The sequence below is a fragment of the Momordica charantia genome (genome assembly GCF_013281855.1).
Source record: "Momordica charantia cultivar OHB3-1 chromosome 10 unlocalized genomic scaffold, Mcharantia_2.0 BLBB01000010.1, whole genome shotgun sequence".
NCBI lineage: Eukaryota > Viridiplantae > Streptophyta > Magnoliopsida > Cucurbitales > Cucurbitaceae > Momordica > Momordica charantia.
In genome coordinates, this window is record NW_028275158.1 from 17,390,088 (window position 1) to 17,415,996 (window position 25,909).

A 25,909-nucleotide genomic window follows, 5' to 3' on the forward strand; every position below is an offset into this window, starting at 1 on the left:
ACTTGAGTGGAGAATTTCATGCGCCTGCACAGGAACCGAAATTTCATAAAGGTCACACTACTCAGTCTCCGATCTAATCCTAAGGGTAGAGCCCGGGTAGGAGGCTTGTGAATTTGTGTGAGATGCATGGATAATGCAAACTTACAAAAACAAATAATTAAAACACAAAACGTGCAATAAAAAAGGAATGGACCAAAATATTTCATACCGGGATAGTAAATGACACAAATAATGGCTTGACTCTCAATAGTCCCCAGTGGAGTCGCCAAGCTGTCGCAACGTCATCCAACGCGGAGCAAGCGACGTCATCCCTCGAAGAGTCTCTTTCGAGATAAGGGTTTGGAGTCGCCACCAATCATCTCTGAGTTGTGATTGGTCACCTATAAATAAAGACAAGATCTACGAAAATACAATTTTTGGTTAAGAAGTCGACTGAGCGTAGGGAAAGTGTTATATATCTATTAGTTTTATAACGATATAATTAATTTAGGTCGTTGTGCATAAGAGTTTTGGAGTAGCTTAATTGTTGTACATTTTTTCTTTAACTTTACATCATATGAACTATTAATTTGAGGATATTTTGAATATAATAGTTAGTAAAAAAAAATGTCATCCTGAACACAGATCCTGCTATTAATTTCCACAGCTAGATATTTTATATTTTAAGTTTGATTAAGTTACCGTTCCTTTTGAATGAAAGAACGAGTTTTTATTTTAAGAAAACTATTTTTTATGAGTAATTATCCCAATTTATTACTATTAAATACACATAGAAATTTTGGGTCATTACACACTCAATCTCTTAGAAGAATTTAGAAGACTCATAAAGCATAAGGAGACTCTACGAAGACCTGAAGACTCGAAGATTCAAATACTTGAAGACTTAAAGAATCCAAAAGAGTATAAGGCTTCAGGAATTGGATCATCTCATCTTCACAAGCCAAAGACTTAAACAAGTTATAAGTCTAAGACTTCATAAGGGTAGAAGTCGAAAACTTCAACAAGCTATAAGTCGAAGACCCGAAGACTTCGTCAAATTGGTAAGCCAAAGTCCGATTTCATCTAGCTGAAAAATCGAATAACTTCATCAAGTTACAAGTGGAAGAACTTCATCAAGCTACAAGTCGAAGAACTTCATCAAGACCTCAAAGATATCTTTAACAAACTCAAAGTCGAAGACCTCAAAGATCTTTCAACAAGCTAGAAGTTGAAGGCACCAATCTGCTTGATACGAGAACAAGCTCACAAGCCCTCAAAAATCAAGTTTATACTAGAGAGAAAGCATCAAATTATTACATATTAGAGATTGTAACATCATACATAAATACAAATACTAGACCCTTGAGAGAAGCAGTTTTGAGCCATAGATGCAGTAGGAAATGACTTTGTTATATTCAACTTCCGATAGATAATGCCAAATATTTATGGTGAATTATGATCTAACTTGAGAACGGTCAAGATCGGGTATGGCCTAGCTTCCAGTGCGAGCACTACTAGAATTTTGAGTTTTTGTGACGCTCAAGAACAGTAAAATACTGTTGAAAATTATTTAAAAAAATGTCAAAAAAGGTTAAAAAAACGCAGTTTTGGAGGGAAAAGTGGAGATTTCCAGATTTTTGACCTTTCGTGACTTTTTTTAACCGTCACGAAAAGTTAGGCAAAAAGTTAGTTTTTCGTAATGTTTAAAAAACGTCACGAAAGGGTGAGGCGTGTTTTTGGCCGGAAATGATGGAGTGTTCTGAATTTATTACTTTCTGTGACACTTTTCTAACCATCACAAAAAAGTCGAAAGTAAATACGTTTTTCGTGACGTTTATTAAACGTCACGAAATGGATAGGCGCATTTTTGGCGGGAAAAGACGGAGTTCTTCGGATTTTCGGCTTTTCATGATGTTTAAAAAATGTCAAGAAAAGTTATTTTTATGATGTTTAAGAATTCGTCAAAAAATGATAAGACTCATTTATTGGGTGGAACACTAGATTTTTCAGTTTTTTCATGACATTTAAGAAACGTCATGAAAATGTGAGGCTTTTCGTCACAATTTTTATACGTCATGATAAGTGGGAAAACTACATTTTTAGTGACTTTTATAAAACGTCATGAAAGGCTTTGCGGAAATGTCTACCTCACCAAAAAATTTTCTTTTCATGTTGTTTAAAAAACGTCATGAAATTGTGGAGTGATATTTTTTGCGGGAAAACATGACGACTAACGAATTATCTGTTATTTGTGACATTTTTCAAACGTTATTAAATGGTGAGCCGTGTTTTTTAGCAAGAAATATGTATATTTTTTTGTCCATATATGATATTTTAGGTCATAAAAAGTGAATATGTAATTTAAAATTTGTATTCAATTTAAAAAATGTTGTAAAATATTGAACTAAGAGTGAAACAACATATATTTACAGATGCATGACTTTTGGTACTTTATGACGATTTTTAACGTCACGAAGGTCATAAAATTTCGAGATTTCATGAAACTTAAAACGTCACGAAAGGTTTCACACATCTGTTTTCTATTTCGATCGTTATGTTTGTGGATGAAGTGAATTTTTCTTATGTTCTGTGATTATTAGGTGTTGGGAAAATTTACTCACTAATAATATTTTCCCCTTCCACAGTTCGTCAATGAAAACTAAGTCACACACAATACTAAGAAAAATAGGAAAAACACAGAAAACGACACAAGCAATTTATACTGGTTCACCACAACTATGGGCTACGTCCAGTCTTCCGCAACGAGTTCTACTATGATTTTGGGATAAATACAATGGACCTCACAAACGCTCTACAAAGCACTCTCTAGATGCCACAACAATGGCCAACTAGCTTCTAAGCACTACGCCAATAGATACTTAGGAATATAGAACGAAAAACCTTACTAACCTTAAGAGAACGGGTTGCCGACAAAGCACTACAAACCCTTGTTCTCCTTTTGTTCTCTGCCAATTTGCCGCCACTGCCCCAATTGTGCACCAACACAAATCTGCTCCTCAAAAATCAAGTTTTTTTTTCTTCCTCTGCCAACCAAACAACACTGCCGCCACTTTTTTTTTTCTTTTGATGCAACAACACCAAAAAAGGGTTTTGCAACTTCTCTCGGCCGCAACTCAATGTGTGTGCAACAACACTACTCCTATTTTGACGACAAAGCAAACATATATATGTATATAAGTGTTTAGCAAAAAACCTATTGAAATTGGGCCTTAGTTCTGGGCCCAATTAGCTTGTTTTGAATCCACAATTATCCAACAATCTCCCACTTGGAGACAAAACAACAATATCGCCTCTCACTGCAACAACAGTGTCCCTCATGACTCAGTTCTGACTGCACCAACAAATTCTAACTGATCAACATCCTCTTGGAACCAACCAAGGCTCAACTCCCACTGCACCGACAGTTTCTAACTTCTTCTTAGCACCAACCAAGGCTCCATCTGTGATTGCCCTGAGACTGAGCAATCATACGTGGTCTTGTCTTCCAGACGTTAGAGACACAGCCACGTGCTCCCACTCGAACTAAGTGGTCTCCGACGCTTCCTTCTTCACTCGCACCGAACGACTCTTGAAGGAAAGCTTTTTCACTGATGACTTGGCATTCCCACCCAAGTTCGTTTCCACCCTAGAGACTTCACCCTCGACTTCAGCACCAACTGTAGTCTTTCTCAATGCACCCTTTCGCCTATGCGACTTCATCAGCTCGTTTATCCGTCTGACAACTGGGGCTCGAAACTGACAGTCTGTTGAACACCTCACTGAGTTTTTCCTCTTTCCTTTTCCTCTACTTCCCAGCTGTTGTACTTGAACTGATGGCAGATTCTCCTAATCTGTCCTGACTGTCAATGCTGCTAGTTCTTTCAAGTCTCCCCCTGAACTATCTGCAGCCCTGTGCATAATCCGTCTCTCTAATCCTCTGGCAACACCAAACCTCAACAAATACACTGAAGCTTTTCTGTGGCCAACAACCACTATCTCGGATCCCCTCATGAGTTTCCATCTGTTCTCTACAAACTCACTTCTGTAGCCTTCGTCATCCAGCTTCCCTGCTGATATCAAATTCATCCTGAAACTGGGTACATACCTCACATCATGCAATATTAACTCGGCCCCATTGTCAGTTCTCAAACGAACATCCTCAATTCCTCTGATCTTGGAGAGTTTCTCATTTCCCATCTTCACCACACCATGATTTCCTGTAGTAAAGGATGTGAACCAACTCCTGTCTGAAGCTACATGCATCGAAGCTGCACTGTCCACTACCCACTCTGATGACCAGTCTACAGGTGTTGTGTTATCCTCAATACAAGCTAACACCTCCGCTGACACATAATTTAGAGTGTCCTCATTTTCCTGATCCTCTTTAAGCTTCCTGCAGTGTTTCTTGAAGTGGCCCTTCTTATGGCAGTAAAAACATTCAACTTCTCCACTGGAACTCCCACTACCCCTATTATTCCTATGTTGCTGCTTCCCGTTGTACTTCATCTTGCCCTTCCCCTTAAACTGAGCTACCAAAGCTTATTCAACCCCATTTTCTACCCCTGAAGTAGTTACAGACATTTTTCCTAATTTTCTCTAGGCTTCTTCAGATAAGGCGGCATCACAAATAGCTGAAAACTTCAAGCTATTTTCTCCTAGCGAATTCGACACCGCGTCCTTCATCGTCTCCCAACCGTCAGGCAAAGACGTCAACAGCCTCATAGCTTTCACCTCCTCTTCAATCTTGACACCCATCCCTTCTAACTTGTTCAAGATATCGGTGAGCTCATTAATGTGAGAATTCACCGAGGTTCCCTCCTCCATGTGGATATTAAAATACTTCGTCCATAGAAATATTTTTGTATTGGCAGAAGGTTTTTCATACCTGTCTTGCAAGGCCTTCAACAACTCTTTTGCAGTCATCTCTTTCGCCACGAGACTACATACCCCCATTGATAGTGCCATTCTGATATTTGCAACGGCCTGCCCATCCATCTCATTCCAAGCTTTGTCTGTCATATCCGCTGGTCTCTCCCCCAAAGTCTTGTGTATCTTCTTGCACGTAAGAAGATCTTTTACTTGCATCTTCCAAAAACTAAAATTCTCTCCACTGAACTTCAGAACCCCTTCATAGTAATGGTGTGCTTGATATTTATCTCTCATGACTCTGCAACCTACTCTCTGATACCACTTGTTGGGAAATTTTACTCACCAATAATATTTTCCCCTTCCACAGTTTGTCAATGAAAACTAAGTCACACACAGTACTAAGAAAAATAAGGAAAATATAGAAAACGACACAAACAATTTATACTAGTTCACTCCAACTATGGGTTACGTCCAGTCTTCCGCAACAACGGGTTCTACTATGATTTTGGGATAAATACAATGGACCTCACAAACGCTCTACAAAGCACTCCCTAGATGCCACAACAATGGCCAACTAGCTTCTAAGCACTACGCCAATAGATACTTAGGAATACAGAACGAAAAATCTTACTACCTTAAGAGAACGGGTTGCCGACAAAGCACTACAAACCCTTGTTCTCCTTTTGTTCTCTGCCGATTTGCCGCCACTGCCCCAATTGTGCACCAACACAAATCTGCTCCTAAAAAATCAAGTTTTTTTTTCTTCCTCTGCCAACCAAACACCACTGCCGCCATCTTTTTTTTTCTTTTGATGCAACAACACCAAAAAAGGGTTTTGCAACTTCTCTTGGCCGCAACTCAATGTGTGTGCAACAACACTACTCTCATTTTGACGGCAAAGCAAACATATATATGTATGTAAGTGTTAAGCAAAAAAACCTATTGAAATTAAGCCTTAGTTTTGGGCCCAATTAGCTTGTTTTGAATCCACAATTATCTAACATTAGGAATTTTAGTTTGTTTCTTTAGTGAGTGTCATGTCTGCTCCACCTGGATTGCCATATGTTTTCAAGTTAAACTACAATTTCATGAAGAATTTGACAAAGTTTGTGAAGGCGAGCAACGACATTGACTCTAAGGACCCTTAAATTTATAGATTTTAAAAAATAGATTTAAGTCAAAATATTATTTAAATATTAACTTCCAAACAATTGTAAATTTTATTTTTGACTTTTTCATTTTATCTATATATTTCAATACCAAAATTTTTCATATATTTTAAATGTAACGAAAAGTGAATATGTAATTTATAATTTTTATTCTATTTAAAAATGTTGTAAAATATTATTTAAATATTAACTTCCTAACAATGGAAACCTTATTTTTAACTTTTTCATTTTATCTATATATTTCAATACCAAAATTTTTCATATATTTTAAATGTAACGAAAAGTGAATATGTAATTTATAAATTTTATTATATTTAAAAATGTTGCAAAATATTGAATACATTTTTTTTAGTTCGTGCCGAACCTGGTAAACGAACAAATAGGTGGAAGTAACATATATTTACAGATTCAATATTTTTTTTTGTACTTTATGACGATTTTTGAACATCACGAAAGGTCATAAAATTAAGAGATTTCATGAAAGTTAAAAACATCACAAAGACTTGCTTCTGTCTTCGTTTCCTCCCTAGCCTCCCACCCCTTCTGTAACGCCCCACGTTCTATGGCTCGATTATTTTAAGATTTAATTTGTGCCTTTGAATTTTTCCCTAAATTGATAATTTAATTTCTTAGATTTTCTAAATTCAGAGTTCTAATTTTTTATCCATTAGAATTCATGTTTAATTTTGTTAGATTAAAATAAATTAAGTTTTCAAATTTTGGAAGAAATTTTTAAATAAATCTTATTCCAAGAGTTTGAAAATTTAATTTCTCCTTTTGGTTTTTATTCTCGGGTTTTAAAATTAAGTTAATCTCTTAAATAAATTTCTCAAATTTTTTTTGGTTTAAAATGAGTTTTCTTTTTGGAAAAGAATTAAAATTCTTTTCTTTTACTTTAGTCTATTTTTTGTTTGGTTTATTTTGATTTATTTCTTTTGGGTAAAAAGAAAAAAAGAAATTAAAGAAAAAGAAAGAAAATAAAAAAAAGGAACAAACCCTAAAATCTCTGTTTATCCTTTCTTCTTCTTCCTCCCTTCTCCTTTTTCTTCAATCGCCCCTCCCCCAACCCTCTTCTTCTTCTTCTTCTCCGACGGCGTACTCCTCACGCGACATCAGACTGCAGCGGCAACGACTGTAGCACCCACGACGGTGTGTTTGGTTCAGCGGCAACAACTCCTTGCTCTCCTTCCGTCGGTCCACGGCAGCACGACGTCCCCCACTCCCCAATAGTAGCGTGTTAGGACCCTTAGTAGTAAGTAGTTCTTATTTGTAGGAATGTTTGTTCTTTGATGTATAAATTGTTTGTGTGCTTGTGTGCCTATGAGTATTGGTTGCATGATTGTTTGTGGTTTATATTACTTTATAGATGTTGCTCTTGATATATTAATGATGAGTTTCAACATGTTGGATTAAATCTTGTTGGTTATCTGAAAGTTGACGATGATCTGTTCTGACTAAAGGAGTTTATAGAAATCAGGATTGTTTATGTATTTTAGTTGATTGATTAATAGTTATGTTATTGCTTACTTGGTTGTGTTTGAAAAATAAGTGGTCGTTTTATTGTTTAGTCTTGGTTGTTGAAGTTAATTCTCTTGTTGGTTCGTGGGAGTTTTAATTCAATTCCTGGGGTTTGTTTTCTATGGAGTGCTTTACTTTTCATGGAGAGAACAACTTTATTTAAAGAACAAAATAAAGAAGACATGAGGGCAATAAAAAAAGAAAAAGCCACGAGAAGTTGAAAAACTAGAGAAAAATAACATTTATATCTACTGGACTTAATATTATTGGGATGCTGTCATACTTGATTTTACAACCATTCCATGCAGTAGATTGGCCTATGTTTTTAAGATCTCTTAGATTTGATTTTGTGTGTTAATAATGTGAAATTAACTTTTGTGTATTGAATCTCGATCCAATTATTGGAACTAAATTTTGTTATTTGAATATAATAGGATCATGCTTTCTCTTGGAGTAACAATGGCATAATTAAATTTTGCATCTTTGATAAAGCTAAGCCTTAGTCAAGCCATAAGTCGGTATAAAAGGAATTTGATGTATGGTTGATTTTTTGAATTTTTTCCTATTGTTTACTGTACTTTACTACTGCTTCTTAAGTCAAGCTCGTTTTAGTTACTGTGGTTATTATATTGAAGTTAATTCAAGGTAGTTAGACCTTAGCTGGGAGGGTTCTTCACTTTATATTTGGATCACATTATGGCATGCTTGTATGCCTTAGACTTCCATATGCCTGAACTTGTAGATTTTTTTGGATGGTAAGCAGATTCTATGGTATTAAGCATGTGTGATCAGATAGAAGGAACCTATTAAAGAAACTAATAGCAATTAGGCCATTAGCAACCAGTTTAAATTGTGTATTCTCTGTCCATTTCAATCTCATATTTTGATGTGTCTGAGTATAATATGAAACTTTTCTTGTACAGGACGTGCAATATCCAAGCTTACCCGTACATGATAAACCATGGCGTGTAGATCTTTATTTTTCAAGTTAGAACATCAAAGTAGGTGAGTACTTAGAATTCTCTCTTTTGTATTAAAAAGTGGAGGGATGACTATGCCGAAGTCAGTTTCTTTGATTTTCATTTTCAACCTCATCAAATTAAAGTTTTAAATGATATTTTCCTGTACAGTGCACTTATGGAATTGGCTTATGGGAACAAGTGTTCTTGCTGTTTAAGTGCGATGCATCTCTCTTTTCTCTCTTAGTTGAAGACAGATCAGCAAAGAAGAAATTGGCTTAAGGAGGGATGAGTGGTATTGATTTGTATTTGTTTTGAGTAACTCCTAGTTTCTTTTTTTTTTTTTTAAGTTCATGAACTATGGTTTATTATTGAATTTTAAGTTACATTTAATAGATAGACTCGTTCTTTTAGGGGTGACTTTCTTCCCTTATCTATCTTTGGTTATTCATTTATCTAACTTGGGTATTGTTTTTTTCATTAGGTCTTTCACGAACCCAAAGAAGTTGACAATTAGGGATGCAACTAATTGATGGATGAGCTTTCTTGTTGGAGTTGGTATGTGAGACTTGTTTAATTCTGTAATTTGTGTTTGTAGGAATTTGAACATGTTTACTATAATGTACTAGCAAGTCCGAGAATATTTCGAGAATACTTTGTTCCCACTATATTTCAACTTTGTTATCTAAATTAATGTATTTGCGATTTCGATCGACAATTTAATTATATGATATTTAAATATTACGTGACACATCTGCAAGCAAAATCAAATACATTTTCTGTGATTTTTTTTATCGTCACAAAATAAAATAATTCGTTACGTTTTTAAATAGTCACAAAAGTGTTTTGTGACAATTTTTAAATGTCATGAAATTTTTTTTGGTGACGTTTAAAAACGTCACAAAATGATGTCACATGACCTTTTCTCGCTACTCAAAGTCTTTCCGTGACGTTGTATAACAGTCACAAAATCAAATGTCGTCACGATTACTCATTTACGGTGACGTTTTTTAAACGTCGTGAAAAGTTTTAATTGTGACGGTCTTAAAACGTCACGAAACCATTTTTCATGACGTTTAGAAAACGTCGCGGAAGCCTATATTTTGCATGATGGTCTTTAACTGTCACGTGTGCTAATTTTCGTGACGTATAATTTTCATGATGGACGTATAGGTGATGACGTCAAAAACTTCACAAAAGGTTTTTGTGACGTTTAAAAAACGTCACGAAAAATCGAATTTTTACTAGTGGAGCTTAGTGAGGCAAATCCTGCACAAAGAAAACAAACATTTCAACACTTGGGTCAGTAAGGCCGATCTTAAGTTTCAAGCCAAGACATCATATTGCATACTTTAAGTCGGAATAACATTCAATTCCTATGTATAGGGTGTCAGGTGGTAGAGCTCATGTAATCATTCTGTTAGGTCATTGGCAAATGAGTTAGCTGGTTTCCTTTAGTGCATAGTGTTTCCTTCAATCAACAAGGATATGATTTAGTTTCCTTTAGTGCATAGTGTTTCCTTCAATCAACAAGGATATGATTTAGTTCTCCACGTGGCAGGTCACATTTTCCACTCTAACACCATCTACTATAATCAATCTACAAAATCGATTAACTACCAGCTTCAGAATAGTGAAGTATTTAATCAATTATTTGATAAATTCTTTTATCTAAAGCTATATATATAAACTCATCTCAAACTCACTCCTAATAATATTGTTCAAATGGAACCTCATGAATCTTAATATGGTATCAAAGTCTAAAAGTTCAAACGAGCATCTGGTCCAAAATGGGATCCGACCAAGATCGATGAGTCAAAAGAGCAACGATCTTAAAGGGGCATGCTAAGGATCCCACATTGGAAAAAAAATGAACCTTACAATGGTTTATAATAAACACGGACTACTCTTCTCATTGTCAATTGATTTTGAGATGGAATCCCATGAATATTAATATCTACTCAATTTCTTATAAGAAAAATATTTTACTTTAAAAACTATCTTCAAAAGTCATCTTGAACCGAGTAGGGTAGTAGTTTACTAATTAGATAGCACATAACAAAAATAATAGATTCAAAGCCTAAAACCCTCAAACATATTTAATTGGGAGAGGTGTGGAATGAAATAATTGAATTTTGGAATAAGGTTAAAAGCTTGGATTAGTGGAACATGTGAGTTATGATCTGCCCCCACAAACAAACAAAAACTTTGGTTAAAGCCACCCATATCCCAATTCCCATTCATTCCCTTTCACCCATGTGATCTGGGGTTAAGTTAATCAACTTGGATACTTTTTTTTTTTCCTTAAAAAAAATTCAAAGGCAGCCGACAATTCCATTTAAAAATAGTCAAACCCACCACTAGCTTTAGGGGAGGCAATTTTTCTCTCTCACATTGTATTTTTCACTTCCCATTACTCTTTTTACCTTTTTAATTACAAAATATGTATTTTTGGGAATATTTTTTTTCTTATCTAAATCGATGTCGTGTGGCTCCAACACAAGTTCTCCTAGGTACTATTATAAGGTCCTATATTTTTACCACTACGCCATCTTCGGGAGGCTTGATTCTTTTAGTGTATTACCATTCAAATGAGATGTAAGGATCAATCATCTTCTTAATTAACGGAAGTTATCTTGTCCTATATTTATGAGTAAACATGTAATTTTGGAAAAAGTCTAATTGAGTAACTTAAAATATTTTGTAAAACAATTCTGGTGAAGTTAGAATATTTTTAAGAGTGTAGATAATATTAAAATAATTTGTTATTAAACATTTGTGTTCATGATTAAAGTATTTTTTTACTTACAAAACACCCAATAAATTATTTTTGTAACTATTAAAAAGTGATGTCACTTGCAAAGCGGGTTAAATATTTGTACCTCATCGTATAAGTATCTCTTAAGCATATCTAAGTGGCTAACCATCTTTACCTCTTGAGTTTATCCAAGGAGTCCTTTCTTTTCTTTTTTTTTCATTTTTTCCTTTGTGGAACTTCTCCTGAACAGACGTAGATTCTTGAATTGATATTTTTCACCTTATACAAATGGTTTAATTTAAGAATACTTTACGTTGAGAAAAATGTCTCCTCTTCTCGTATGTTAGAGGACGTATAATATGTTATGTGTATTCGGAGACGGATTCTCGTATGTTAGAGGACGTATAACATGTTATGCGTGTTCGGAGAAGGATTGTGTAAGGTCCAAAGTGTGCATATAACATGTTATGTGTTCGGAGAAGGATTGCGTGAGGTTCAAAGTATAACACTTTGAAATCATCGCGTCCTACCTATGATACACTCTTAAGATCTGACCAAAGAGTCTAATCAAAAGGGAGCTCGAACTCAAGACGACCATTGCACTTCAACTGCTACACAATCGTCTAACTCCCCATTTACCACAACCGTTGAACCATTGAAATTTATGGGACGTGTAGAGTGGCAAACAACAATTCATATTTCCAGTCACTTATAAATATCAGAGGTGAGCTCCATTCAAAGATACACACGAATTTGGTGGCTCGACATGAGACCAAATACTTTGGTTTGAGACTAACTTGATTTTCAAGGTGTTCACCTCTGTTTTCAGGTACATTTTTCTCCACGAGTACAAATCCCAAGGAGTGACAAGAATTCGGGTAAAACATCATGTAAAGGTGATCTTGGTATATTCTTAATCATTAGTGTCATTTCTTGTTTCTAATTTTATTACGAAATCTAAGCATTTGACAAATATTCATGTTTCTTGTTTCTCATTTTTTAGAAACAATCTCAAAATTATATAGAAATTTTGGAAACAACAAAAATAAGTTTTTTGTTTCTTGTTTCTGTTTCTAATTTATTCCAATACAAATAATGATTTTGTTTTATCATTCTTGAATCTATGGGAGTTGGAGGCCATGTAATTCTTTTTTTTAATTAAAAAAGAGAAAACAGAAAGAAACAAAAACGTCACTAAATGAGTCATACATGTCTTTACTCTAACTACAAGTAAAAATAATAGTTTTAATAGTCAACATGAGCATAGCTCAACGATAATTAGATCATGGGTTTGAATCCTCATTCGAATTGTTGTACTCAGAAGAAAAGTAGAATCATAATAATAATAGTTCCACTATTTTCTCTTAGAAACCTGAAAAAATGGGGAAAATAATCTTTTTTTTAAAATAAGTATTTATTAATAATTTCTTCTCGGTACATTTTCCATTTTTTTAATCATTTTTAAAATTCTAACCTAATCTTTGAAATAATAATAGTAAATAGTTTTTTTTTTTAATTCTATCTTTGAATTTTGACTAAGTTTCAGATGCATTTTGGAAAAGAAAAAAAACAAACAAAAAAACTATTACGGAAAAGAAACTTTCAAAAAATATAGATCAACAACTTCTAATCAACAGCTTTCCATTTTAAAAGGTTGACTATAACACTCATTTTCTTCTGCAATATTGGATTTGATTTATGTTTATAAATATGCCTAGTAAAAAATCCTTAAAATAAATAACATGTTTAAATCTTATTTTAGTTCCCGAATGTGTGCTTTGTTTTAGTGGTTAGCTTTGCATTAAAAATATTATTTTTATCCTTGCTATCAATTATTTTTAATAAACTATTTTATGGCCAAAACGAAGCTCAACCATAATTGAAATGGTAAGTTCGAATCTCATCCTACTAAAAAAATAAAATAAAATAAAAATAAACACCTAGCATATTAGACATTTATTTCGTAGATTTACCCAATCAATTAATTATTGTGAATAAGTGTATACAATATAGATCAAATATCACAAATTTATAATTTTTTAAATGATGAACGAAACTTGAATAAATAATTATTTTATACAAAGTTTAGAGAACTCCCAAAATAAAATAGGTATAAAATTTTATGATGAGAATAGAAATTAAATCTTTACTATATTAAAAGATGGAAGGGTTGAAAATCATTTATAAACATATATTTATCTCCCGTTTATCTTTTTAGATGTGCAAGTTTATGTGGTAGTTGTGATCCTTCGTCTATGGATTGATGGTGATAGTATTATATATCTAGGTTCGACCTCGAGGTTATTCTCTGTCTCAATGCTTGGGGTGTCCTTCGTTCTAGAAGCTCTTAGGTGTCTTAGTATTGTTTGTTGGTTGTATCCCTAAATATTTCTTTTTGAGTTGGTTGGCTATTCGTGATCGTTATGGACTAGGGATTTTATATGTCCTTGATGTCCTTCTACTCCAATTGAGTATGTTCTTTTATTACGATGAGATTCAAACTTAGGACCATATTTCGTTTGAGTGCATGTTTGGCAAATTTATATTTGGTGGTATTAAGGTATGATTGCATCGACGAGCTCTTCACATCAATTTTCAGGTCTCAAATATTCACTCGTAGCATATCATATCTCAATGGACTGACGTATTTGTCTATAAGATACCAAGCTTGCATGGATTTGTCGCATTAGTAGAGCTAGGTTGTTCACCTAGAAATAGAGTATAAAGAATTTCTTGGACCACCTCTAGCTATTTTGTTGGGTTTGTAAGAGAAATGCAAACAAAGTCCCACGTTAGCTAGGGAATGGATTGATCCATGGTATATAAGAGAGGATAATTATCTCCATTGATTTGAGGTCTTTTGGGTGAAACCAAAAGCAAAGTCGTTAGGGTTATGCCCAAAGCGGACAATATCATACCATTGTGGAGATACTCAAGGTATCGTTGTCCTTAATAAGTGGTATCAGAGCCATGGTCTAAACCTAGCTGTATCAATGAAATCTTCGGGTGCCGAAAAAAGAAGTGGTGAGCCTCAGAAGGTATTAGTCACGAAGTAATCCATGGGTGTGTTCTATCAAGATGTGGCAGAAGCCTTGGATAAGAGCAAACTCTCGTTCAAGGGGAGACTCGGTGGTACTTTGTTTAAGGGGATGATTGTTGGGTTTATGAGGGAAATGCAAACAAAGTCTCTCATTGACTAGGGAATGGATTGATTCATGGTATATGAGAGAGGACAATTATCTCCATTGGTATGAAGCATTTTTGGTGAAGCCAAAACAAAGCTGTGAAGGTTATGCTCAAAGCGGACAATATCATACTATTGTGAAGATACTTGGGTTACCGTTGTCATCAACATATTTCTCACATTTGGAGAGAACATAATTTTAGGATACATGAAAGTGCTTCTCATCCGACTCGGATTATTTTACAAATAGTTCATAGTGATGTTTACTACTTAGCGTGATACAATTCGTTTTAGTTCAGATTCAGCTTGAGATTTATTTTCATAAGTGAGTAGTTATATTTTATCTTGTAGCACTTAAATTAAGATCCGTACAATAATCATTTTTTTAGTACAAAAAGGTGAGAGAGAGAAACCAGGACGATAAAAAAAGAAAAAAGTATCCAATAAGGTCAAAATTATTGATTATTAAATATAGATGGTTGATGGTTCAGATTGATTGGTTAATAAATTCAATTATTATGGAGATTGAGAGCTTGGAATGACTAAAAGATACAATAAAAGAATTCTATGCACATGGTTTTATATTAAATGCAAAGATTCGATTCTCAATGTATTAATTTCGTGATGTCCTAAATATACCCAAATCTTTGATTTGCTAACCATTTATAATTTAAATACATCATCATGATTATGCAAATTAATTAAAAATAAATCACATTAAAAATTTTGTTTTAAATGCCCATTATTATTGATATATGAGAGATTATTTGTTTTAATGTTATTTTGATGACTAAATTTTAATATTTAATTTTGATACTTTCATCACATTAAACCTTAAATTTGAATAATCTGTAAAATTGATCCAAAATCAAATTGGAAAACTGTTCATGAAAATGAAATGGTTTAAATCTAGTTTTGATTTCTGACGTCCTAAAAGTTCCAATATTTTTCCATTTTGATCCTTGAAGTTTTAAATATATTTCATTATGTTCTTTGAAATTTTAGATTTATTTCATTTTTATCCCTAAACTTTAAAAAACTAACTATTTTAGTTTCTATTATTATTTACTTTTGATAAATTGGATAGTGTAACTTTGAGTATGTTTATTAACGTGTAGACTTAGCATGTATTCAGATCACTTAGATTGGCTAGAGTGAGAATTAAGTTAATAATATTAGGTGACATAGTAACAATAATGATATGAACAAAAAAAACTATGATCAAAATGAATATTTTTTAAAAAGTACCATGACTAATATACCTTAAAAAATGTTTAATTAATAAATTAATTATAAACAATAATTTGTATAGAATCGTAAAAGGTGGAATATAAAACTTTTGGTCATTTTATTTTCTAATAATATAATTTGAAGAATTTTTCTTTAATAATTTTAATTATAATATAAAATTAAATCAATAAAATAATTTAGTTTTAGTTAAAAAATTCAACATATACAACAAAACGTCAGCCCTAAACAAATATTTAATAAACAAACAAAATATTAAAAAAATAAAATAAAGGACCCATATTAGGTTGAAATAATTTAAAAATAAAAATATTAAAATACCTATTTACTTTTTTATTAATATATAATTTTTTCCTTTACTTTTAATTTATTTATTTACAAAATATATCATTAACAATTAACTATAATAGTATATTTTAAAAATAATTATAAATAGTACATTTTATTATTAGTAATTAGCTGTCAATAATAATAAATATATATAAAAATTAATCTTAATTATTTTTTAAAATAATTATACTTAAAATATTTTACGTGAAATTATATAAAATTTAAGTTACCTTATAATTAAAAAAAATTTATACGTGCATTGCACGTGGTAATACACTAGTACCTTTTAAAAGTTGAAAGGCTAAAATAGTCATTTTAAAAAGTTTAGAGATTAAAATAAATATTCTAAAAGTTGAAAGATTAAAATAAAATTGTTGTGATTGTAAGAAAAATAGACTGCTATGTGTCGAGCAAGCGGGTGAGGTATACCGACCTGGTGCATCAGAGAAGCCATGAGGGATGAATCAGGTCGAACTCGCCCTACTGTTACCGCCATCAGCATGCATGAAGGATGTAATTGACTGAGTGTGGTAATCCGTTACCAAGGTACGTTTGAATCGCTCTTGAATATACTTTATTTATTCTTCTACCAATACTGACTTAGGCATCATAATACTCACCTTTGTTTTGTCGCTCTTGAATATACTTTATTTATTCTTCTACCAATACTGACTTAGGCATCATAATACTCACCTTTGTTTTGTTGCTCTTGAATATACTTTATTTATTCTTCTACCAATACTGACTTAGGCATCATAATACTCACCTTTGTTTTGTGTGTCACTGGACTGACATGTCTGTGTATAAACGAGAACAAATCTAAAAATTTAGAGACTAATGAGATTTGAGCTACAAATAACACAGATGCCTAAACTTAATCATAAAAATATTCCAACTTACAACAAAATCAAGCAAGTAAAAAGAAAAGTCCAATTCGTGATATTAAGGAAAAATAATTCAATATAAAAAACAAGCACACCCGCAAAATCATTTTTTCAAAAAGAGAAAAACATAACCAAGAAGAATATTGATTTCACCACTTTTTTATTTTTTATTTTTTCATTTTATAACTTTATAATTTAATCTAGTTTAATAAAATCAAACGTTTATGGCTGAGAATACAGTAGTACAAACAAGCGGAAATTCTAGCCTTCTTCCTGAAAAAGTTCTATTAGCACTTTAGTCGCCCAAAATCTTTCATGTTTGTAAACAAAAGAAAGATAAAATATATATATATATATATATAGTTATTTACTTTCACTCTAGTTGATTTTAATCTGTCTATTTTAAAATATTCATTATTATATCGGTATTTTCAATTCTTTTTTTCATTTTACTTCTATAATTTCGAAACATTTATTTTGATTAAGTTACTTTTAAAAAGTGACAGTTTTAGTCTTTTTATATTCTTTGATCACAATTACAATATAATATTATATCTGATAAATTTCTTAAAATATAATCATAAATTTTAAACTTTGTGTTAAAAAAATGTTAAAATTTGTTAAAATTTTGTAAAATTTAAAATTAATCAAAACAAATATTTAAAAGGAATTGAAAGACAGACAACGATAATTGACATATACATTCAAGTTTAATAAGAAAAGGAACGAATTTTTCCCAATATTTTATTACAAAGAGGGGTTGGTGTAAATTATCAGTTTAAAAAGGGTTGAAAAGAAAAGAAAACATTTTATTTTAGCCTGAGGGAATCTCTGGAGAGAGAGAATTTGCAAATTTGTCTCTGAATAAGAAAAAGAAAGATAAAGCAGAAGCAAAAGCAAAATCCCCCAATTTCGTGTTCTTCCTCCTCCGCAAAAAGACCGAGCCCTAATCGGAATCCATGGAGATCGCCGGAAAATTGCTCAAGTTCAGATTCCATTTCCTCGCCGGCCTGATCCTCTCTCTGGCGCTCTTCTCCCTCATCCTCCTCGCTCCGAGATTCCTCTCCCTCCTCGCCTATTTCTGGCCCCTCCTCCTCTCCACCGCCCTCTTCCTCCTCGCCGTCCTCCTCTTCGCCAACACCTCCCTCCCGCCGCCCGACAAAGCCGGCGAGGGCCTCCTCAACTACGTCGCCGGCCACCACCCGGACCACCACCACCACTTCGACGCCGCCTTCAAGTCCGATTAGAACTCCGCCGGTTCTTCTACCTCTCTCTCTCTCTCTCTTTTTAATTGCTGGTCTTCTCTGTAGCTTCTTCTTCTTCTTCTTCTTCTCTGTCGTTGCCGGAGTTTGAACTGAAATCTGACTCCTCCGATCGAGTATTTTCTAATTTTATATATTGAAATAACAGTTATGAAATGAAACCTCCTCTTTTTTCTTGGATCTGACTTGGAGAAGATGCTCTGATTGATTTTATGTTCTTGAGGTCGATTACTGGTAGTGTTTGGATCGGATCGGTTTATATGTTCTGTTGCAATTTGTGAACTCTTAATTTCTGTTTTTGATCCGATCGATTTGAGATTGAATGTGAAGAATCCTTCGCTGAGCTCATCGAGTATAAAAGCTTCTGTTGAATCTCATTGGATCGGAAACGAAAGGGACAATTTGATCGGTTTTTTTTCCTTTATTTTTTGAGGAAATTTTTGTTAATCATGGACTCTAGGCTCTAGCATAATATAATATTTTTAAAAAATTATGTTGATCTCTATGGTTTATTAGTCTACGTGATTTTAAAATTTTCAATTTAATCCGTTTGATTTAAGCGTCCATTTGATTTTAAGAGCTTTATACAATTTGAATAAATTAAGGTTGCTTTTGGTTTGTGATCTAAAAATATACTCTATGAAAAATAGGTTTGTCTCTATGCTTTTCGTATATGGATCTGGCAGCGAATTTGAAAAAATTGAAAATCTCAATAAAACTTGTTCCTTGTTCAAAAAATAAAAATTGTTCCAAAAGGATTTTAGTAATATATTATAGAGTTAGTTGAATTTAAAATGATAAAGTGAGCATAACTCAATGGTAATTGGTATATTAGTTCGAATCTCACACCTCCAAGTACTGTTCTAAAAAAAGTTGAATTTAAAGTAATATTAATTGATTTATTAATCAATTTTTTTCTTTAGAGTAGATTTATTAACCATTTATATGTTATAAAATTTGTAAATTATTATTTTACAATTATATATAATTTATATTATATTATATTTTACATTTTTTATTTTAACAAAAATAAATAAGTTTACACTATGAAATAATATATTTATCAAAATTTTTATTTTTTTTAATATAATGATGTATTTTATAGTTTCAAATTTAAAATCTAAAAAAAAAATTGTTTTCAAAATTTATACTATATGAATCACATAAGTCTGAAATGATTTTCAAAAACAAATATGTTAGACAAATACTTAAAAAGAAAAAATTGTTAGACAAATATTTAATTAATTAATTTGTTTTAGTGAATATGAAAAATTCAAATTGTATATCAAACCCACGCTTCACTGATACTCATGAAATTATTTTCTACCCATTTGAAAACTCTTTTTTTTTCTTTTCCTCATTTTTCTAAAACATAAATTATGATAAAGTCAATTAATACAAACAATCGAATAAAAAAGTTCATTAATATGAAACGGTGACATATATTCTAAGAATGATTTGTGAAGTGTATGACGAATTAGAAGGTTGTGAATTTAATTATTTACCTCTCAAATTTAATTGTAATAGATCATTTGTTAATATATATATATATATATATATATATAAAGATTGGTATTGAAATTCTATTCAAATTTACAGAGATTAAATTACTGTAAAAGCATAGTTTAGTAGTTATGCATCATTCTCAATCTAAACCTTTAAAGGTTAAATTCGAATCTTCCATCTTATTTATCCTATTAAAATAAATAAAAAGTACGGGAATGGATAATTACGAGGGGGCGATGAGGAGAGATGCATATGCTCTCCAAATGGCAATCATACGGACGAGATTCGTCGGACGTTATTGGGTTGCGGCCTGTGGGGTCCACAAACCAACAATTACTTAATGCCGTTGTAAATGGTAATCATATATATTCAAATTTAACCATGAAAATATTCTTAGTCTATAGCCTCGTAATTAAGCCACCATAATGTTGCGTTAATTATCTTTTATTTTATCATTAATATGATTTCTTTAATTTTGCCAAAATTCGAGTGATCAATTTGAGAAATTAAGGTTCTTGATGCGTGAATTTCGGTCTTCCGGTTCTCCTCCGCGCACCCACCAAACTTGTTGATTCGGGACTGGTACCTACAAAACCAAATCGAGCTAAACCAGTGTGACTCTAGTCACACGGGCTCCGATGCTTAAGTTAGCAAGAGAATAGCGTAAATGTAGTCAACTTTTCGATCCCCCTACCTCTAAGGCTGGATCGCTACTTATAGCGTGAAGTCGTTCCAGAACTTTCCATAGCTAACCCTAATTCACCGTTGCAGGGCCTAGGCGAAATCATCGATCGAAGATGGGGGATCGTTGGCTCGGTTGTGGGCCGAGCACGGGTCGGGACCAAGCACCGGGTCGGGACCGAGCCCTCTCGGCCCGGTTAGTTCTCCGCTAGTCGCTCTCCTCGTTCTTTGCCCCGGCATTAGGTCGTTCTTTGGGCCGGCCCGTTACGTCATGGGTCGGTCTCCCCCAATCAATGATCTCAGACTTCAACTCCTTGTCCCGTTTCGGGTCGTTTTTTCTCTCTATAACAATGGCCCCCACTCTCAAAACAGAAGACGAATAATTGTGTAAAGATCTTTGTTTTGAGAGTACTTATCGCTTGTCGTTACCACAAGATCATTGTATATCAGTGGCTAAAAATGAGAAGGTTGCTAACGCACAGGGCTTCTACCAAAAGCTTTTGATCTAATTTTGGATTTTAGTGCTTGGTTTTTGCCACTGGTTTTGTGCCTTGAACTTGTCGATACTATTCATGAATTGGAAGTTTTTTCCAATTTTCGTTGACCATAATCAAGTCTCCTGAGCCTGGTTTTATTCTTATCTGAGTTTAAACCATTTACTTTTGGCCTTGGGATCTAACTTTAATAGAACTAATGTCGATACCTTTGGGTTTCTAACCTATTTGGCTTTTGCCCATGTTTTATACCTCAGGGTTTACTCTCGGGTTTCTAACCCACTTGGCTTTTGCCAATGGCTTTTATACCCTGAGTTTAGTCGGTACCCTTAGGTTTCTAACATATTTGACTTCTGCCGTTTTCTTACCCCAAGTTAAATCAACACCCTCGGGTTTTTAACCTATTTTGACTTTTGCCATATGATTTTCTACCCGTGGGTTTCGTTGATCGGTTAGGCTTGCCTGTTTTCTGTTTTAACCTTGTTGGGCCTGTACGCATGCCTTTCTCAGCACCTCGGAATTCTTTTGCCTGGTTTCACTTATTGGCTTTTAGCTTATCGGCCTGCTTCTTTCTAGGTCCGTCCCAATTTTGAGTTTCTTGATTGGTCGTAGATATGTAGATATTCAGGTCGTAGATATGTAGATATTCATATGATGCCCCCTGCTTGAGAAATTTATTTCAGAATGAACATAAGAACTCAAGTATCACGTCGAATGTCGAATACTTTATTAGTAGAAAAAATCGTCCTGTCGAAGATTTGGTTACAATAAGCTTAGTTGGTCCAAATAATGGAGAAACATAAAAATGTCCAGAAATATGTCGAACTAGTGGTAGTATCTTTTGAGGTGTTGGGCGTGCCACGGGTGTAGTAAGGCCTTCCCCCGTTGGTCTTCTAAAGCATAAGTGCCTATCCGCACCACTTTAGTGACTTTGTATGGGCCCTCCCATGTTGGCCCGAGCACACCGCTAGTTGAATCTTTTGTATTGGGCATAATCTTTCTTAACACCAGATCACCTTCTTTAAAGTCACGTTTCTTGACCTTCGAGTTGTAGTATCGAGCTATTCGATTTTTGTATTCAGCCGTTCGTAGTCGTGCTGTTTCTCGATGTTCTTCTAATAGGTCGAGGTTGAGTTTTACGGATTCGTTGTTGTCAAGTAGAGTGAACTGCTCTACCCTTGGGGAGGGGAGTCCAATTTCGACTGGCACTACCGCTTCAGAGCCAAATGATAATGAGAATGGCGTTTCACCTGTCGAAGTACAAGGTGTCGTTCTATATGCCCATAATGCGTTGGGAAGTTCCTCTGCCCACAACCCTTTGAGCTTTTCTAATTTGGTCTTCAGGGTTCTTTTGATGATTTTGTTGACTGCTTCAACTTGTCCATTAGCCTGCGGATGTGTTGGAGAGGAACAGATGTGCTTAATGCCCAACTCCCTGCAGAATTCTCGAAAGGCGGCATTGTCGAACTGCTTCCCATTATCACTGATAATGCTGTAGGATATTCCGAAGCGGCAAATTATGTTCTTCCAGATGAAGTCGGTGACCTTTTTCTCAGTGATTGTCGCTAGGGCTTTGGCTTCGGCCCATTTAGTAAAATAGTCGACTGCCACTACTGCAAATTTGGTCTGGCCCCTTCCTAATGGAAGAGGCCTTATAAGGTATATTCCCCACTGAGCAAAGGGCCAAGGACTCATTATGCTTGTTAGAGGCTCTGGCGGTTGTCTAGGTACGGTTGCAAACCGTTGGGCATTTGTTGCATTTTTTGGTGAATTGCTTCGTATCATTCAGCATGGTCGGCCAGTAGTACCCTTGTCGAACTATTTTGTGACTTAAGGATCGTGCTCCAGAATGGCTTCCACAAACACCCTCATGTATCTCTCTCATGACGTAGTCGGCTTCATCGGGCGTTAGACATTTTAAAAGCGGCAATGAGTAGCCTCTTTTGTACAGATTGTCGTCTTTAAGAACATATCTGGCCGCTCGTTGTTGTAGCTGCTGGGCCTCTATCTTTTCTGTAGGCAGGATCCCGTCTTTCAGATATTTGATCAAAGGCTCTTCCAGTTTTCTTCTGGTTGCCCTTGATCGTCGATATCCATGGCTTCCTGAGCTTCTATGCTTGGCCCAAGTAGAATCTCGACCGGTACAGTTCGGCCTAAGTCGGTTTCATAAGTCGTAGCTAGTCGAGCTAACGCATCTGCGTTGACATTTTGAGCACGTGGAATTTGTCGAATCTCATATTTTGAGAACTGGTCGAGCTGGTTTCTTACCTGTGAAAGGTATTTCGTCATTCGCGATTCTCTAGCCTGGAACTCCTCTTTCACCTGGCCTACAATCAACTGTGAATCACTAAGTATCAGTATGTTCCTGACCCCTACGTACCTGGCCACTTTTAGTCCTGCTAGTAGAGCTTCATACTCGGCTTCGTTGTTGGATGCATGAAAGTTGAATCGCAGCGCATATTCGAATCTTTCTTTATCTGGAGAGATTAGTAGAAGTCTTGCCCCGCATCCCCGAAAATTTGAGGACCCATCTACGTAGAGTGTCCAGAGTTGCTCTTCCTCAACCACTTGTCGGTCGATACTATATACTTGAGGTTCTGTTGGTGTTAATTCCGCTATGAAGTCTGCCACAGCCTGCCTTTTCATGGCAGTTCTTGGCTTATAGTGAATGTCGTATTCGCTGAGCTCTACAACCCATTTTACTAGTCGTCCAGAAGTGTCTGGCTTTTGCAAGACCTGTCGTAAGGGAAAGTTGGTGAGGACAATTATTTTGTGAGCTTGGAAATACGGGCGTAGTCTCCAAGCTGAAGTGACCAGTGCCAATGCCAGCTTTTCCATTTGTGGGTATCTAAGTTCTGCATCTACCATTGCTTTGCTTATGTAGTAGATTGAAGACTGTCGCCCATCTTCTTCCTTTATTAACGCGGAACTCACTGCAGTGTTGGATACAACTAAGTATAAGTAAAGTTCATCACCCATGATCGGCTTTGCGAGGAAGTGGAGCTGCCCCCAGGTACTGTTTCAGCTCCTTAAAGGCAGCCTCACACTCTTCCGTCCATTCAAATTGTCCTTTCTTCCTTAAGATTTTGAAGAATGGTAGGCACTTGTCAGTTGAACGGCTAACGAATCTGTTGAGTGCTGCTATCCTTCCATTGAGTCCCTGAAGCTACTTTAGAGTTTTGGGTGGATCCATCTCTAGAACAGCTTTGATCTTATCTGGATTGGCTTCGATTCCCCTTTGGTGCACTAAAAATCCCAAGAACTTGCCTGAGGTCACTCCAAACGTGCATTTGGTGGGATTCAACTTCATTTTGTACTTTCGCAAAATGTCGAATGCTTCTGCCAAATCCTCATCATGCCGCTCGTTCTTTCAACTCTTTACCAGCATGTCGTCTACGTATACTTCCATATTCTTGCCGATTAAGGCTGCAAACATCTGATTCACCATTCGTTGGTAGGTTGCACCTGCATTCTTCAATCCGAACGGCATCACGATGTAGCAATACAAGCCTCGACTCGTGACAAAAGAGGTTTTCTCCTGATCCGGTACATGCATCTTGATTTGATTATATCCAGAGTAAGCATCCATGAAACTCAATCTTTCATGTCCTGCAGTGGCATCAACCAGTTGATCTATTCGAGGCAAAGGAAAAGAATCCTTTGGACAAGCTTTATTTAGGTCCGTGAAGTCGATGCACATTCTCCATTTGTCGTTTGGCTTCTTTACCAGCACCACGTTGGATATCCACTGGGGATAATGTACTTCCCGAATGAAGCCTATTTTCAGTAGCTCATCCACCTGTTCAGCTACAATCTCGTTCCTTTCTTGGTTGAACGCGCGACGCTTCTGTTTCACTGGCTTACAGCTCTCGTCGACGTTGAGTCGATGTACCATAACTCCTCGGTCGATTCCCGGCATGTCCTCCGGTGACCATGCGAACACATCGGCGTTGCTTCTGAGGAAGTTTATAAGGCTTTCTCTTTCCTCATTCCCCAACTTGGTTCCGATGTTGACCCGTCGATCTTCGGCTGTCAGAGGGACAGACTCTACTTCTTCAGCCGGCTCTCCCCTGTCGAGGGTGGTCGAATTAAGTCGATGACTAGGGCTCGGCCTTGCCTCTCCCGAGAGGTCTGTTGCTTTACTCAAGCCTGCCACTGGTTCTCCCCTTTCAAGGGTGGTCGGATTAAGTCGATAACCAGGGCTCGGCCTTGCCTTGCCGGAGAGGTCTGTCGCTTTATCCAGCCCATCACTGGTTCTCCCCCGTCAAGGGTGGTTGGATTAAGTTGATGATCAGGGCTCGGTCTTGCCTCGTCTAAGTGATCGGCCGCTTCTTTCAGACTCTTCTTTTCGAAGCATCGATGGCTCTCATTAGGATTCATGTCACTTTCAGACCAAGTCGATGATCAGAGCTCTATCCTATCTCGCCTGAATGGTCGGCCGCTGCACTCTACACGCCTTGGATCGAATTTCACCTCAGATCGGGATTTCGCTTTGACGAAGCTCGCTTTGCTATATCGTCCCCACAAACGGCGCCAATTGTTGATGCGTGGATTTCGGTCCTCCGGTTCTCCTCCGCGCACCCACCAAACTTGTTGATTCGGGACTGGTACCTGCAAAACCAAATCGAGCTAAACCAGTGTGACTCTAGTCACACGGGCTCCGATGCTTAAGTTAGCAAGAGAATAGCGTAAATGTAGTCAACTTTTCGATCCCCCTACCTCTAAGGCTGGATCGCTACTTATATCGTGAAGTTGTTCCATAACTTTCCATAGCTAACCCTAATTCACCGTTGCAGGGCCTAGGCGAAATCGTCGATCGAAGATGGGGGATCGTTGGCTGGGCTGTGGGTCGAGCACGGGTCGGGACCGAGCCCTCTCGGCCCGGTTAGTTCTCCGCTAGTCGCTCTCCTCGTTCTTTGCCCCAGCATTAGGTCGTTCTTTGGGCCGGCCCGTTACGTCATGGGTCGGTCTCCCCAATCAATGATCTCAGACTTCAACTCCTTGTCCCGTTTCGGGTCGGTTTTGTTCTCCATAACAAAGGTTATTTATTAATGTAAAACAAAATTCA

General features: G+C 35.6%; 2 protein-coding genes and 1 long non-coding RNA gene across 3 annotated transcripts; 2 read left to right on the plus strand and 1 right to left on the minus strand.

Moving 5' to 3' along the window:
- Nucleotides 1-7,006: 7,006 nt before the first annotated feature.
- On the plus strand, nt 7,007-9,245 carry LOC111021414 (uncharacterized). Its single transcript, XR_002602837.2, has 4 exons — nt 7,007-7,269; nt 8,459-8,540; nt 8,666-8,789; nt 8,979-9,245. It is a non-coding gene; the product is annotated as an uncharacterized LOC111021414 (long non-coding RNA).
- Nucleotides 9,246-17,700: 8,455 nt separating this feature from the next.
- On the plus strand, nt 17,701-18,340 carry LOC148208705 (uncharacterized). The gene has a single exon (XM_088118215.1). It carries the CDS (start codon nt 17,858-17,860, stop codon nt 18,143-18,145), a length of 288 nt encoding a protein of 95 aa, XP_087974341.1. The 5' UTR covers nt 17,701-17,857; the 3' UTR covers nt 18,146-18,340.
- A 4,547-nt stretch (nt 18,341-22,887) lies between these two features.
- On the minus strand, nt 22,888-23,820 carry LOC148208706 (uncharacterized). The gene has a single exon (XM_088119159.1). The coding sequence runs from the start codon at nt 23,818-23,820 to the stop codon at nt 22,888-22,890; it is 933 nt and encodes a 310-aa protein (XP_087975285.1).
- Between the last annotated feature and the right edge of the window lie 2,089 nt (nt 23,821-25,909).

What these genes read in the sequence shown, in the direction of transcription:
- LOC148208705 (XM_088118215.1), top strand. Translation starts at nt 17,858, where the DNA reads ATGGAGATCGCCGGAAAATTGCTCAAGTTCAGATTCCATTTCCTCGCC.
- LOC148208706 (XM_088119159.1), bottom strand. Translation starts at nt 23,820, where the DNA reads ATGGGTGATGAACTTTACTTATACTTAGTTGTATCCAACACTGCAGTG.